Here is a 17,526-nt window from a genome sequence, read left to right as displayed (position 1 = left end):
CATTCACCCTGGTTAGGCTCAGGCTGCCAAGGTGGTGGTTGCTCCTAAATGTGGCTACGTGCTTGCCGTGCAGCTCATTTCCTCAGAAAAATTTACACTTCTCATTATAAATTGGATTCCCCTTTACTTGGACAGTATATAGTCCAGTGTGGAAATGAGCAAAACTTTAGAGAATATATTCTGTCTGCACTGAAACAGTAACATGTGGCATAGGAATTCAATGCCATCCATAGGTATTCATGTCTTTGCTGCTTCTCTTTTCATATATCTAAAGAGGAGACTACACAAACACAAAAGGTCTGATTGGATGCCAGCCTCAAACCAGGCAGGAATTGAGATTTACAGGGATGAATCCCTGTGGCTCAAGCACCTCAAGATATCTGAACATTTTAGTTTGCCTCTCAAAGTAGGAGCCATATTTGGCAAATATATACTGTACTGTCAAGATAAGAAACAATGTGTATTTTGTAGCCCAGGCCACTTGTACCTTACCCAGAAGGATACATCTCTGGCCCCTATAGTTACTTTATTTGCTACACCGACAGTTTCAGCACTATTCTGCTTCAAAGAAGTTTTGAGATGTGACTTTGATAATATCACAGCCAGTAATCCATATCACTGGATTGATTAAATTGTAAAACATTAGAACTTTGTAAGAATTGAGTGAGATTTTTTTTCACCGTATACTAACAATCTGCATTTCAGAGAAGAGAGATAAGAGTCTCTTTTCTTCTTATGCCTTGTATGAACTTACATGCCTAGACCTGAAAATTTTGTAAGGAGAATAAATCAGACCAAATGACTTGTGGGAGGATTCAAAACTGTAGTAATGCTGAGCATAGGTAGGTAACTGGATCTGCAGGTACTTCAGATCCAGGAATACTGTCTCACCACTAGATGGAAATAGTGGATTTTACATCTTCTGCTGCATTATCAGCACTTGTACCTGACTACCATTTGCATATCGTAAGCCATCTGCAGGCAGCACTGCAGAAATGTGGATCCAAAATTATTTGCTAGTGTATATGGAACAAAGCCAAGATTTCTATTTCTAGAAATTGTCCCTGCTTTACAAGACTGAAGGCTTCCTAATTCCTGAAGGATGATTCTGTTTGATCCCTAATCTAATGGCTTTTCATTTATCCTTTCTGTAAGCAACCAGAGAACTGCAGGACAGACAGTGTGTTGGTTCAACTATCATGAATTAGTCAGTGACACCATCCTAATTTAACATTTACTCTAAAATCTTGGATATTAAAAGCAAGCATATAGTCAGAGAAGCAGAAAGTAATTAAAGACAGCTCTGTAGGGAAGGATAGTTAGAAGAAGTTTTTAAAAAATACCTGTTCAAAAATTATCTGTTTATTCTGTGTATGACAAATCTGACTTTCTACAAAGTCTTGAAACTTCTAGCTGCTATGTGAAGTTGTATCACAGCAAAGCATAAAGGAAAAAGTCCTTCTTGCTCCAAAACATTTGGCTTTATGGCACCTTCTCATATTGTGAAATGCTGGACCCAACACAGGACCTGCCTTTCTGTCTTCTTTGGTTTTGATACCTTCATCTCAAACTCCTTCATGAAAGTACTAGCAGAGAAATGTAGTGACTGTTATTCCATAAAAAAACCCTCAAGATACCAGATATATCTTCACATTTCTCTTTTTCCAGACAGGAGAAAGTAGATGTGGGTTTCATTCAGTGTGATACAATGCCAAAAGAGGCAGAGATTGGCATAAACCTGATTCTGGCAACAAATTTTGGGGGTATGTTGGAATCAGGATTCTTTTTGTTACTTAGAAATAGCAGCTTCCTCATGGAATATGACAGTACATCTCTCTATTCACCTGGCAGAATTTGACAAAAGATTGGCCAAAACCTCACAGGGCTTGTTGACAAAGTACTTTTTATGACACCATTTCTGTGCCAGTGTACAGTAGTGGCAGCTGCAGTATTTTCCTTTAAGAAATAGGAATTGCAGTTCAGTATGGACTAAAACATATCATATCTCCATTTTTCCAATGCTAAGGCATGAATTTGCATTCAGGCTTTGATTTTTCCTGAGTACAGCAAGCACCCACAATAATTCTGTATTTTTATTGATTTTGCTTGCTAAATTGACCACTGTGTGTATGTAGAAGGTCTGCTCCTGGGTCACTATGGATTAATTATGGAGTAACTATGGATTGCTGTAGCTCAATAAGATGTGATGTACCAGTGGGGGTTCAGGAGTTGTTGGGAAGGCTGGCAATCAAACTCGATAAACTGCTTTGGATGTTGATGCTTTATTGCTCTGTCTCTGTGCCAGATGATGATATTTTGAATTAGCCTTCAAAAAACCACGGCAGGTAAGAAACAGTGTAATTTGGCGTTCAGAGCCTAGCTAGGAGCGCATGGGTACCGGCGCTAAGCACGCTGCAGTCTCTCACCACGGCGGATGGAGTTTGTGTTCGAAGGAGCGCTGAGGCCACAGCATCGCTCTGCGGGACAGCTCCGGCAGCGTCCCAGCGCTCCCCGGCGCTCCCATGCGGGGGTGCAAAGGGGGCTTGCGAGTGTAAGGGTGTGAGTGTGCGTGAGCGAGTGAGCCTGCGTTTTCTCTGTGTGTGTGTCTTTGTGTGCATGTGAGTGCAGAGTGTGAGTGCGTGTCTGCCTGTGTGAGTGTGCGTGTGCCAGTGACCCTGCGTTTTCTGTGTGTGTGTCTGTGTGTGCATGTGAGTGTGAACGTGCGAGTGTCTGTGTGTCTGTCTGCCAGTGAGTGTGAGTGTGAGTGAGTGTGTGTGCGGGCGGGCGGAGGGCGGCAGTGCCGCGGCGTGCCCGCTCTTGCCGCCGCGGGCGCGGGCGGGCCCCGCCGGGCGGGGGCTCGGCGGGGAAGGGGCCGGGGCGCGGCGGGAGCCCCATTGGCTCTTTCCCGCAGCACATGTTGCCGGCCCGGCTATAAAGGCGGCCGCGGCCTCGCTGTAGCCCGTCCTTCTGCCTTCACGTTTCTGCAGGGACGCCGTCAGCTCCAGTGCCGCCGCCATGGCCATCGACGCGTTTTTGGGTAAATGGTGCCTCGTCTCCAGCGAGGGCTTCGAGGAGTATATGAAGGAGCTGGGTAAGAAGCCGGCGGCTCCCCGCCCCCGGGAGGGAGGGATGGATGCCGGGATGCCGCCCGGGGGATGCGCTGTCGCTGCCGGCCGGCGAGGCTCTGTCCAAGGTCCGCGGAGAACGCGGCCCCGGAGCGGAGGGTGGGCTGCGGCCCGGCCGAGAGCCGCGGGTGGGCGGCGGCTGCGGGAGCGGTGCCGGGATTCTCCGCCATGCAGCGCGGGGGCTCCGCGCCCTCTCGGCTCCGGGAAGGGAGCGCTGGCCGGCAGTGGACCTTTCCTCTCGGGAGAGCTGCCGCCTCTGGCTCCGCGTCCTAAAGATGTCAGCGACCCTTTCTGCATCGTAATTGCTGTGAAGCAGGTGCCGGCACCAGCGGCACCTTCCCGCCGCGCAGCGCCGCGCCCTCCGCAGCGCCGGCATTCCCGGGGGCTCCCGCAGCCCCGCTGCCGTCAGCCCGCTCCCCCCGCCCCAGCGGCCGTGCCAGGCCGGGCTCGGGGCTCGGCCGGAGGGCGGCGGGGCCGCTCGGCAGCGCTGTGGCCGGGCCGGCTGGCTCACCCCGCCCGCGGCGGCCGCACACAGACCTGCTGAGCCGGGGCTGCCTCCCCGTGGAGTCACCTTGGGTGTCTCCTCCCGAGAAAGCCGAGCTGGGTCGGCTGCCCTGCCGGAGGCTAGTTGCCTGTTTTCTTCTGTGGGTACTAGCACCCTTATCTCAGGGGATGGTCCTGGCTTGGTTTCCCTGCGACCAGGTTGCCCTACATTTCATAACACGAAGTTACCGGGTGAAGAACACACCTAACAGACCGGGAGCCTCGGCTGCCAGCTCCGATCTACCACACTCCTGTGAGCATCCATCCCGGCTGACAGGTGATAGACACCTGGCAGTGTCTATATGGCCCAGGAGCTATTATCTTCTGCAATTTATTCACAGATGAAAGCAATGATATTTTCTCAAGAGGCAGAAGATTTAGAGGGAGGAGAAAAAGGAATTTAGGTCTTGTGTTCTTCATGTAAAATACAAAAAGCATCACTGCATTTATGCTCTGCAGACAGTGGTGGCTATAATTACATTTTGAGAGGCCTGTCAATATAGGTGATAGGTATGATATGAGAAAGCCTTTGGGACTGAAGTCTTTGGGAGACATTGGAGGAAATTCAAGAATTTTAAGCTCAGCTTGGTTGAGGCAGGGATTAGGATGCCTTGGTGCTTATGTCCAATGGCCAGACCTAGGCGTGTGTAAAGCTGCAACTTCAAAGTAGAAATTAGGTGCTGCAACCGCAGAGCACCTCCCATGTGTAGGCAGCAACAGCCTGTTGTTTGGGTTTAGATTGAAATCATAAACCAGTCACTTTTCTATTTTACATTTACAATTTAGGCAATTAAATTTATACCAAGTCACACTTTAGGAGCCAGTCATTTACTGGATTTAACCCTTGCTGGCTACTTGTGAAACTCACTGCCTTTGATCCTATTGATGCACCGTAAATGAGACCACGAAGATTCTGTGTAAAAGAACATTTGAGGACAAAGAAGCTGGAATTTCACTTCTTGCCATATGGAAGACATGCAGCTCATCTCTATTTATTTGGATCCCAAGCTGTAGCTGCACAAATAACTCCCTGATTACTCTGGCCTGGACTACAGCAACAGAATGTGTGTGGAGGTTACTGTGGCAATAATTTCCAGTTCTGATCAGAAGAGCTGGACTGAGGATAACTGATTTTTTCCCTGTGACCTCAACCTTATGGCTCAATCCTGGAATCTCATTTGAGTTTCTGGAGAAGCAGTGTCTGGAAAGTATTTTATTTCCCTCTCAAGGACTCAACCCTTACCTCCACGTACCAGGGGAATGCTGTGCTGATACTGGACAACATTTTTAAACTACACCAGTTGCAGAAGGCAGGCACTCCCTGACTTGGTGGTACTTTCTGCCCCATTTGGTTGCATATCAATTCGTGGTTCAGATATGCACTTACCAGTTTGATGGATTCATGTTTGTTGCTTGCTGACCTCTTATTTGTATTTTCATCCTTCAGATGAAAAAGATACAAGCAAGCCTCAACAGTGCACTAAACAAGCAAGCACTAAACAGTGCATGCAGGGGCTGAAGCAGGGTGAATCTTAAAGACTTTTGAGGGCTCCTGTCTCCAGATCATGAATTTCCAGCCATTTGCAAACTGCTCATTTTGCTCATTTCTCCATTTCTCTGTCTTTTGCATGTGTGTGTGAGCACTATTTTTTATGATAATGATTTTTTAATTCACAACTCCATACTTTGTAAATAGGATATAAAATATCAAATTCGATTAAAAATGGCATGTTTGCAATGCTGTACAAATTAATGGAAGTAATTTATTGAGTAACTTTGAATAAAGTGGATTAATCTGTCAATGAAAAATAACTTGTAGAATTTTCAGTGTTCAGAATTGGAAGAGAATAATTTTAGTTTAGTTTAAGCTTTTGTATTTTGTTTTGTATTTGTTTTCCTGTATGCTATTTATTTCTGTTTGGAAAAAAAAAATCAATGCTGAGTTTTGGGATATCTACAAATCCTCTAGAGGGCAAAATATATTTAACTTCAGCTCTCTGAGGAAACAAAAGAGTAACTCTGCAAATAAGCTTTTTTCCTTTCTCATCTGTGGAAAATTTAAAACATCCTCTTTCTTTGTGGCTCTTGAGCCTTGATTCTCAAGTGTACTTAAGTGCCTAATTAAATGGGAATTAGGTATTTGAATTCCTGTGTGGCCCTAAGCCTCAGGGTTTAACTGACTTTGTGACACTCTGTGCCTCTCCCTTGCAGGTGTGGGCATGGCTATGAGGAAAATGGGAAGCATGGCCAAACCAGACGTTTACATTATAAAGGATGGGGACACAATCACCGTGAAAACAGAAAGCACCTTCAAAACTTCACAGTTCAGCTTCAAGCTTGGTGAGAAATTTGAGGAAAATACATTAGATGGCAGGAAAACTCAGGTCAGTATACTAGACTTCCTGTTGAAAAAAGGCAATTCTTTGGGTGTTTCACTGAGGGAGATTAACTTAAAATCAGTTTTGACATCCACACTAACAATGCTTTATTTGATGAGCAGTTGTCTCTGTAAGTCTCATTGAAATATTTTTTTTAAACATGGATTAAGCAAATTCCAAAGAGGGAGAATGCTGAAATCAATAGTCTTGTGTATTTTGCTGTTTTAATTTTGTAGCAGAGGCATTTTTTTAGTAAAACTAACAGACCTCTAAATCCCTGTTAAAGCCAAATGCCACTTCATTTGAAGCCTGTGGAAAAAATGCCATTGATGTTTAATCAGAGGCAATTCAGCCCTAGGGTTAACCTTTCTGCTCTGTCTCATATTTGCATAACAAGAGAGCCTGGTTCAGTGTGCGGTAGGATCACAGACAGCAAGGCAACCATGTGAATTACAGTCACTAAACTCCAGTTTTAGAAGGCCAAGAGTTTCTCCTTGCACATAGTAGGGAGAATATTTATCCCAAAGGAGGTAAAACACAAAGGGTACATCTCATTTCCTAGTGTGAGTGCTCTCTGTTTATCACCCCCTTCCCTCTAGCCACACACTTCCAGTTCATCTATTACTGCAAGATCAGGTAAATGCTACACAAAAGCTCAAAGCCCATGTAACAAAGATGAACAGAGAATATCTTCTGCTCCTGTTAACTGAAATTGTGGATGCTGTCAGAGGTCTGTCTGATGTGTCAGAGCAGTGAGTGAATGAGCAGTGAGTTAGTTACTGTCAGAAGAGGATTGATAAAATATTTAAGATAATTTCTCTTTGTAGTTGTCAATGATAAAATTATTATTGACTGAACTGGGGTGAGACTCTTTTGCTTGGAATAAGGCATTGAAATGCCTCAGTGCTGCCCAAATGTCATGAGGAAAATATTGATGGTCAGGTTTTTCTTTCAGACCCTTGTCAGCTTAAAAGATGATGGGTCGTTGATCCAAGAGCAGGAATGGGATGGCAAGAAGACCACAATAACAAGGAAGCTAGTGGATGGACAATTGGTGGTGGTGAGTTCAGTCCTGCTTTCTGATCCCCAAGGTCTGCTGGTTGGTAGCCTGAAATGTCACTCTTAACGTGTCTTTTTCCCCTGTTGGTCTGCACTGAGAGGTAAATTAATGAATCCATCTCTTGGTCTTCTAGGAATGTGACATGAATGGTGTCAAGTGTGTTCGAGTCTACCAGAAAGCATGAGGACATCTTCAGGTTCAGTAGGAACTTGCTGCAAACAACTCAGTTCAGTGGACAGAGCTCCCTTTCACTCCATATTTTCCTTTTCCCTGTTTTCTAGTATTTCAATGAACTGAGTAGCTGAGTGCAATTCTTTTTAAAGGCCGTGATGTAACTATTATGTAACTACTCTGAAGTTAGGCTATTAAATAAAATTGTTGAATATATGAAGTGGAAATGTTGTTACTACAGTGGAATTTTTAAGTGAGGTTTCCTAAAAACCCAATTTGTTTTAGGCTCTTCTACAATCTGCCTTCAGCACAAGACAATATATTGCAAACATCCCTACTCTCTAAGGTAGAAAAAACGTTCAAAGTTTGGGCTGTGGAGTTGTTCCAATTTCAAATTTTACTAACTTCCATTCCAAGTAAATAGAACTGGGTGGGTATAAATACAAAATAAACTAAATTAGTGTTTAAATAGAGGAATGGATTTGCAGGGTTAGTTTGGTGGGTTTTTTTGTTTCAAATCCAGCTTTCTTCATCTCAATATGTGTATACCAATAAGTCAATGAACATGATAAATCTAAGCAAGCACATACACACTTTCTTGAAAAGAAGTCTTATTTTAAGAAGACTTTTCCTGGCAAAACTTATTCCCTGTCTAGTAACATTCTAAAAATTCTTAACCAAAATCTTCTGAAATACTGCCTAAAACACAGAGCCTCATTTTTAAATAAAATTTGTTTGAAACATGTAGCAATGGAGTTTATATGCTTTGAAGTGCCATAATAAATAATCAGAAATATCAGTGTCTTGTGTATTACTTTTACACTGGTTGAGAAACAGAGCCTATATTTCTCCTATTCTGCCAAAGTTATGTCAGATGAGAAAAACACTTAAAAGGTTTAGGTGAATTTCTGTGATACCAGACAAGCATGTCCTAAAAGTGAAACCATTTGGTGACAGGAACGTTTCCATGAGTTCAGGAACCCGAGAGATCATGCAGTTGCACAGGTCCTGTTTGCTGCATCCATTATTACAGAGCCAATTTTTACTTCTGAGATTTTAGCTGCTCAGTGCAGGTATCATATTACTGAGCTTACTCAAATAAAAAAATCTGTTATTTTGTGTTCATTCTGCTAACCATGGAAAGTGACTTTTTCCATAATTTTGGACCATTTAACCTTTTCATAATTTTATGACTACTTCTTATGTCATCCCCTTTACCTCTGTCATCTAAAAGCATTTCACCCTGGAGAGTATTTCTTGCAATTTCTTTCTGTGGCTCCTTTTTGAGTTGTCATTTTTCACATTATTTTCTAATTGTATTTTTCGTCATTTTAGCATGAACGCTAAAGACAGAGGGTGTAGTCCTATACAGACAATAGAAATAGAGGGAATTTACTCATAGAAATAAATATGGAAATCAAACTGATCTGATGAGGGACCTACTAAGTTTCAGATCAGAAATACATTGAACAGCTTCAGGTGTGATATGAAAATCCTGCCTCCCTTCCTAGAGAGACAGTGTTACTGCTTTCAGCTGGGCATTAAGCCTTCTGTGGCATCACTGCTCTATCACTTATCCCTGCTTGTTTACTTCTGATCCTGGGTAGTGTTAATTGTTTATCTTTCATTTGAATGGAAAAACAGTCCAATGTCTTTTATAGGACATCCGTTTTGATTACAATGAGATCACTTCTTGTAAAACAAAAGGCAGAAGAGTATCTTTGGAGAGTGATTTCCTTTGGAAACAAGGCTTATGAAGTCTGCATATCTGTGCTCTCCAGCAATATGTGAAGTAGAGGTTAGAGGTCCCAAAGATAACTATTCTTCCACAAATGTCATGAAAACAGTCAGCCTGATGAAGGAGATGGACCATTAAGTACCTTGATGATGGAAAGACTGCACATGGAAGTGACACTTTGACATTAAATGGAAGTAAAACATTACAAGGTCTCTTGGTGCTCAGAAGCTGACCAATAATAACAGGCAGATCAAGAGGAAGCTGGAATTCTTTAGAACTAATTCTCCAGAACTACTTAGTCTCACATATTTATTTGCTTTATTTTGATATTAACTCCAGCCTTACTTGCCAGTAACTTCAATATAAGTGTACTGTGACCCAGAACTACCATATATACAACCTGTTTGTGTTAGATTAGACCGTACACTTAAAATGACAATTGTTTCATAGTACTGCAAGCCAAGATTTATAATGCTCAACACTTTAAATATATTTATAAATATATATATAAATATATATATAAATATAAAAATATATTTAATTTCCAGTTTCCTACTATTATTTATTATACTAGAAAAAAGCTTCACTCTTCATGAGTTTACATGCACAACATTCTCATCAGTGCAAAATAACCAATTGTCCTGACATTTACATAACTGTAGTTCACTGTATCACATAAGAAGGCAGAAAATAAAGTTCTCTGAGTGGAACTGAAAAAGAAGTTGTCGTGCATTATCCAGCCAGGACTGCTTTATAATGCTAAAGAGATAAATGAGGAGACAAGCTTTGTTGTGGCATTTTAGTACATGGTTTTTGAAATACTTTGGAGGGATGAAAGAATCATGTTTAGCAAATGAAGCTACAAGTAGAACTTGCTGAAAGAGAAGCAGTTTCCATGTCCAAAACACATTAATTAAAAGTCATGAGCAGTGTCCAATTTATACCTCTAAATCTCACTATCTTCTCAAATTGGTGTAGTTCTGCTGTTTACAAGGAAGAGGCTGTTGTTTATGTGTTTGTCAGATGGGTAGGTGGAGTCTTCTTGGTAGTGAAGTGGGATAAAGGAGTAGAAAATGAAGTTGTTTAGTAATTTAGATGTGATATTCCACCACATTAGAGAAGTCCCTTGTTTGAGCTTTCCAGGAACACTAGTGAAGAGGCACTGTGCTTTGTGGAGAGTGTACTGGCTCTGTATAATGCTCTGACTACTAAGGATTTTCCTGTTATGGTTTAGTTTTATGATTTATTTCAAAATTGTTATCCTACTCTGCCTGCAATCTCTGCAATTAATACTGGCTTTTCCTCTTCCTCTCCCCTTCCTACCTCACACATGCCCTCCAGATCAAAGTTTTTTAAAAAAACAAACTCAATGGTAGGAAACATCTCAGTTTTCAGAGGATATGGTTCCACTGATAGCTGTCAGCTGTCCAGAGAAAAAGGAGTGCTTATTTCTTCAGGTGTGAAGATCAAGTATAGGGAGACAGTTTTGCTCTGCCACTTGGGCTATATTAACTGAGACTCAAACATCTGAAAAGCAAATTAATCGTTGAATAGGCACTTTTATTTTTTTTTTCAGATTAAGACTTTAAAATCTAGTATTGTATGAACCTCCTTGTCTACTTGCACACAATTCTTTTACAACAAGTCTGTTGCTTTGTAAAGCAGTCCATTCAAAGTAACTCCTATTAAGGTCAGATGCTGAAAATAACTGCCCTGTAAATATTTCTCGGGGTCCTAAGAGACCTGGGTCTCTGCCCAGAAGCCCCATTTCAGCCCAGCTGGGGTGTCAGTCTGTGCCTGAGCTGGTTATCAGAGCATCAGTCTCCAGCTCTTCAGATTTTACATAAAAAATCATGCTTAAAACTAATTTCTATGAAGGAACTGCCATATTGTTTATATTCTACATAAAATGTTTTTATTTTAACAAAAATAAAAGCAGTAATGCAGACCAGTTCCTCTCAGACCTTTGCTGGTGATTCCCTGCCTATGTGCTGACACAATGAATGGATTAGAAACCTTTGCACTAGGTTGATTATTTGTGATTGTAGGGAAAAAACCTGGTGTGAGAGTGGGTGGGAACAAGTTAACATATATTAATTATTCTTTGATGCCTAATTTCAGTCCCATTGTTCAGCCCTGAGAGGATTTAGTACTATTTTCTTAGGTTTTGGAGAAAATCCAGCGTCTGTGTAAACACATTTTTCCCATGGTTCTTCTAGCTTTGGCTTTTCAGCCCTTGTACATCAAATTAGTTTTTGTTGACACTTCCCAGAACGGTTTTACTTCATACTATTATTCCAGAGGAAAAGGAAACACTATGAGAGACCCTGTTCCCAAGAGTGAATTTGGTTTCCTTTCCAGCAAAAATGTTTTCAAGATCAATTCCCTCTACCAGGTGGTCTTAATTATATTCTGAAGATATTTACATGTGAAGCTCATTATAGTTAAAGAAGAAATGTAAAGTTTCTGCAACACATGCAACCTAGAACCAGTTTCAGATAATGTCCTGCAGAAACCTGCTGAATCTCAAATAATATTGTTGACACTTTAAAATAAATAACATGTTTGCCATTAATCACAGATGTGTACTCTGAAATTAAATACCAGAAGACAAATATCCCAGACCATGCATACCAATTACCTAGGACTGGACATTTTGCTCCCCCAGGAAGAGCATCTGGTTCCTTTGAGGATCCCTGCTTGAAATCATTGAGTCTGCCTTCAGCAGAGGTGTTGGCTAAGGGTGAGCTCAGCGTGCAGTGCAAGTGTCCAACAGAAAATTGAGGGACTGAGTGCAGTTTTAAAGCTGGGAGGGCAGTGAGTTGCTGCTGCATACCCCAGGGGCACTCTTCTTCTGTGGCTTGATTGTCTGTGGCATGGTCTTCTGGGGCCCTGTGATAAAGTCCTGTACAGTGATCAGCAAATCCAAAAGCACAAAGAACAGGATAGCCTGCATGGCTTCACCTCAAGGGAAACCTTGAACTGAGATCAGTGTCCATGACAGGGAGTTTCTGGAAACTCCTGGAGTACAAAGGCTCTTTGTGGCCATGGTAAGCTGAGCTGAAGGCAACTCAGACTGAGTCTTCACTCTAGAAATTAGGGCCAGGCCTTGTTATGGCAATTTAATTCTATAAGCAGCAGTAAAGTATGCCAGTAAGAATTATTCCTATTTTATTGTGTAATATAATTACAGCAAAATATTAATACTGTCTCTTAAACTGTGTAAAGCAGTATCTGATACTAGGATTTGCTCTGAGTACTTTCTGTTGATTCATCTCGTTCTCCTAAACTGCTTTGCTTTGTCCAAATTCCGTATGAATAAAGTTCAGAAAATGTGAGGTTTCTATTCTTTGACGTTTACATGTTTCTGTTGGTGAGATGCAGAATGAAAATGCAAGGTGCATTTCTCTGCTGGGGGTATCGTTTGAATAATTTTATTGTTATTGTCCACTTCATGGAATATGGTGCTTCTGTGAAGGACCAGCTTAACTGTTGGCTGCTTTTCTGAAACTGTGACAGAGCAAAGGAAGCCAATTGAATAGAACAGAAATCACAGACGCCTCAGTGCCTTAACATCCTCACTTCTCTTTCCCCTTGTTGTTAGCACAGCACAGCCCATGCTTATCTGAGCCTGAGCATTATCCTTCTGTATGCTCACTTTCTTCATAAAGATTATTCTCTTTTCCCTATTTAAAAAAAAAAAAAGATTAACAAGTCACTCAGACTCAGATTCTGAACATCCAGCTGTCATGGTAAACTGGAACAGGGATTAAGAAAGATAAGAATTAATATGTGTATCTTGTCCAATCTCCCCCTTTTTATTTTTTTAAGCTTGCTTTCTTCACTCTTTTTCAGCACCAAGAGAATGACAAAAGCTAAGTGCACAATTTTCCACTCCAACTACATGCAATGTTATCCATGGCAGCCATCTTGAAAGTCTTTTTAAAGCAGTAAATGTCTAAGCAATATTAGCCGGATTTAATTATTCCCACATGCTCTTTGTTTCTATGCTTGTGCTGAAGTGGTTTTAAGCAGAATTTTCTGCAGTATTTAATCAGTATAGTCCTGACCTAAGAAAGTAGATAGATATGTGTTTACTCAAAAAGCCAATCTCTTCTGAATTTATTTTTTTAAAATAATGACAGTGTTACTAACTTCTGAATGTAATTTGTGATAATCAAATGAAGTAAACAATTTCATATGAAAAGACCTGTTTCCTTTATTAACCTGTCAGCTAAAGCTCCACTGACCTGGGCAGATTTCATCGTATCTGGATGGAACTGGAACTCAAGTTTCAAGTTGGAATGCAAAAATTTATAGCTTAGTTTTTGATTTCTGCCTTGTTATCCTATATTTGCAGGGTTCTGAGATTTTCCCTCATGGTTTAGATCTACTCTTAGTTGGTCATATCTGTCAAATTTACATTTCTTTGGGAAGTTACTCAATTATATCCTTACCTTGTGATCAGTGTTTAGGACAGAGTCAGAGATCTGCAGAGGAGAAGGAATGAACAATTCAGAATAAATATACTTGGATATAATATGACCAAAATAATAAGTCTATGAAGAAAGGTCTCCCCTGAGATTTTTCTTTTACAGAAAACACAAATCTGAAAAATTACCTATTCTTGGAAAATAAAGTATGCCAAACCTTTAGGAATGTTTAAAACATTTTAGATAAAGCTGTGAAAACTCAGGTCATCAGCCATAGCTCTAATTCATGTAGTAGTGACTTATTTGGATGTGGCTAGATACCCCTCCTTGTGATTAAGAACACTGTTCGTGTGAGAGTTTGTCCAGACATCTACTGGAATTTCCCCTTCCCCCAGCTGATAATCCTTTTGGTCAGCTGTGTCCATGTTCCACTGTAATTGACTATTTTCTAAGAGATAAAAATCAATTTTTTTCTCTATTTAGTGAGATTTCTCTGGTAGTGTTATACTCATATCTTTAAATTTCAGGAGATGCTTTGCACTCTTCCATAATTTCTTCTATAGGTTTTACAAAAGAGTTAACTTCTGCTTTGAGGCTGAATCATACTGACTTGGATTTCTGGGCTGGATTCCTGCTGAAATCAAGAGCTAAGTGCATTTATGATAGAGGCACTGAGAGCATCTTGTTAAGCAACGGCTTTGATGTCAATGGAAAGCCTTGCATTACTACAGTAGATTAGATTAGGCTTTAGTAACTGAAAACTAATATCAGAAATCAAGAATGAATAATTAATTTTAAGAAAAAATACTGAAAAGGAAGATTCTTTAAATTATAACATTTTCCTTCTTGATCTTCGTAATATTTATGATGGGAATAAAGTTCACTGGGAATTGAGTGGCACATAAAGTTTGATAAATTTGTATGTTCACTTATTTATTTTGATGAACCTGATCTTTACAGCAGAAAGGGGAGCTCACTGCTGCTGGCATGGTTTTATTATGTCTTATTCTTGGAATAAAGAGTAGCATGTGGAGCATGAAATGTATTTTATTCTCTTGGTGTTATTCTTATTTAATTACCCTATTATAGAGAAAGTATTTCCCTTACTTGCCTTCAATAGTATCAACAGATTTTAGTAAGAAAACTATGCAGTTGCATCAGAATATTCAGTTAACATTTCACTGGTAACTTTGATCTGTTTTTTTTTTCTTTAATTTTATGCTTGTTGGGACATCTTTTGAAGCAAACACCAATAAAGCATGTTGTAGAATATCATGCCTGTACAGTTACTTCACATCACAGAAAAGAAGGCTGCAATTAATTTTTGATTACCTTATACAATGGGCTGTTATCCTTGCAAGTCTTGAAATTAACTTGACACAATACAATGTCAGTTATTTAATAAGCAGAGCAACTTCCTTTGCATGGCAAGTTGCATACTTCAAGGAGAAAAAGGAAAACATTATGCTATTTTCCTACTGTGAATCCCAATGGATTTGGAAAAGCCGGATTCATTTAGTATACAGGTCTCATTACCAGCAAAATTATGCTATATGAAGTATCTCTTATAACTCAAATTGTTCTTTGAAACATACCCTTGGATGATTTTGATGTAATTTCAGATGTTTTTTGAGAATAATATGTTGCATGAATAAAATAATGATTGTATTAACATAATTCCTCTTAATATTGAAGCCAAGAAGAACCAGTGCAAGTTTTCTCATGTGATGTGCACTTCAGAGGTGCATTTTACAGGTAGGCTTCTTGTAGGGCAGAGCAGCATAGCCTCTAATTTTATAACTTTGCCTTTCTATCAAATAAAACTGTTTCTTGAGAATTATGGTGTGCCCGAGAATTTACTGGGTTTTTTATTGACCAGTAATAAATTTGGCTAACCATACAGTTCTCCTTCAGATGCAGACCCCAAAATACTCACTGACCTCCAGAAGTAAAATAACATGTATTGTTCAAAGGTTTTATTTATGCAAAAGGAAAAAATTGTGAGGAACTGGTAAGCAACCACAGTATAACTTCTCTCCCCTTTTTATCCTCAGGTGAGGCTAGGTCTAGGATTTTCCATAGTGAAAGGACTCCTCAAAAGGTAAGTTTGAAAATTTTACTGATTTTCCTTATCTTTATATTAGGAGGTTTAACAGGCTTTTGCTTTTTTCCATTCTGTAACAAGATGGATATAGTGAAATTAATTCAACTTTCCTTTTAAATAGTTCTTTAGTAGTTAATATTCTCACTTTAGTTAAAGAAGAATTTCCAAAGGATTCTTTAGGAGTATTTAATGTTCTACTGCCACTTACTAGATTTATTCTAAATATTGAAAGAAGTTTAAAGCTGAAAGGACTCAAATGCTAAGCTCAAGTATAACTGTGCAAATGAAGTTTTATTCTACTGAAGCCAAATATATAATTTTATTTTTTATGGAAGGACTCTGAAGTTAACAGTCTCCTAGTTTCTTGTATGCTTTACAATACCTTTTCTTTCTTTCTTTCTTTTCTTTCTTTCTTTTCTTTCTTTCTTTCTTTCTTTCTTTCTTTCTTTCTTTCTTTCTTTCTTTCTTTCTTTCTTTCTTTCTTTCTTTCTTTCTTTCTTTCTTTCTTTCTTTCTTTCTTTCTTTCTTTCTTTCTTTCTTTCTTTCTTTCTTTCTTTCTTTCTTTCTTTCTTTCTTTCTTTCTTTCTTTCTTTCTTTCTTTCTTTCTTTCTTTCTTTCTTTCTTTCTTTCTTTCTTTCTTTCTTTCTTTCTTTCTTTCTTTCTTTCTTTCTTTCTTTCTTTCCTTTTACAGGACATTTGAGGTTGCAAGGAAGAGCACTGTCCTTCATTACTATTCCAGTTATATCTCAAAGAAGTGTATTACAGAAAAACTAATGGAAAGCAGAAGGAAGGATCTTTCACAAATCATTTAATTCCTTCTTCTACCACCAAGCTGATTCGATGATGTCTGTGTTGGCCCTGATAATTGACAGTGGAGCTATTCTTAAAACATTTCACAAATGGAGACCCCACATTCTTCTGTGGTAATATTATTCAAATATTACTAAGGAAAAAGATGGGTCCCCCTTGTTGCAGAGTTCGACCCTGCCCTCTCTTTCATAGGTTAATGTGGGTGCCAACATACTAATTAAGGTCTTTTTCCTCTTATCATTCTTGGGTTTGCTTCTGTCTTTCTCACAGGCTCAGCCTGTGCACACAGGACAACTCTGTCTGGTGTTCTGCTCTTTGCATTGTTGACAGCGAGTAGGGACTGACAAGGTCCTACTATCAAACTGATAGTTTTTCCATGCTCTGTTTACTCTGGCCTGACGCAATGCAGAGTCCATGCAGACCTGGGATGTTCCACAGCAGCGTGCTGAGGCTGCCTCTGTCACTTGTGGGGCTGGGCCTGCACAGTGACTCTGCTTCTCTGCTGACCCAGGGGGTCACAACTTCTTGGCTCCCCTGCAAGCCTCGGGATTCACATGGGAAAATGGGAGTGTTGTGCAGAGCGGAATGAATCAATCCAGTTTCCATTTTTAACTGCAGTTATGCTGTTTAGGTTGGGATGAAGAAACAGATGGTCCTGTAGAAAATCCTGAAGAGTTTCACTTTCACCAGCTGATGTATTACTTTTTCCATATGAGAAGAATTTTCTTCTGTCTCTGATGGCGTTCAGCTTACACCTTGATTACTAGGCAAGATCAGTTTTCTTTCTGCCTTTACACCAGCACTCTAGGAAAATACATTTATTTCCCTTAGTGCAATCTACAAAGGGACACCTAAAGAAGTTCTCTTAGACAAGCACCTACAACTAAGCAGTCCAAGCAACATCATCATTTGCAAAGTCTGAGAACAGCCTGGGGACTCATGTAGGATCTTTTGTTCATGTACTTCTTCTAGACACTTAAATAATGCAGCTACTGTGGTTTTATTCCTTTATAGACAAACCTAGCAACAGCATCTGATGGGAGCTCCACCGTGGCACACTTGTGAAGCCAGACTCACCTCACCAAACCTCAGCTGGAGGACCCAGCTGAGCTGCTTTGCTTCTGCCACGGCAGTGACAAAGGGCAGACATGACCTGGAAATGCC

The 17,526-nt window shown here is 40.2% G+C and overlaps 1 protein-coding gene across 1 annotated transcript; it reads left to right on the top strand.

The window, feature by feature from the left end:
* Positions 1–2,933: 2,933 nt before the first annotated feature.
* LOC134547808 (fatty acid-binding protein 5) lies at positions 2,934–8,073 on the top strand. The gene is made up of 4 exons (XM_063391925.1): positions 2,934–3,091; positions 5,880–6,052; positions 7,002–7,106; positions 7,240–8,073. The coding sequence occupies exons 1-4, from the start codon at positions 3,016–3,018 to the stop codon at positions 7,288–7,290; spliced, it is 405 nt and encodes a 134-aa protein (XP_063247995.1). The 5' UTR covers positions 2,934–3,015; the 3' UTR covers positions 7,291–8,073.
* Positions 8,074–17,526: the final 9,453 nt, after the last annotated feature.

The sequence above is a fragment of the Prinia subflava genome, chromosome 1 (assembly GCF_021018805.1).
Source record: "Prinia subflava isolate CZ2003 ecotype Zambia chromosome 1, Cam_Psub_1.2, whole genome shotgun sequence".
NCBI classification, from domain to species: Eukaryota; Metazoa; Chordata; class Aves; order Passeriformes; family Cisticolidae; genus Prinia; species Prinia subflava.
The sequence above is the reverse complement of the archived record's forward strand: the minus strand, read 5'-3'. Positions and strand labels throughout refer to the sequence as shown.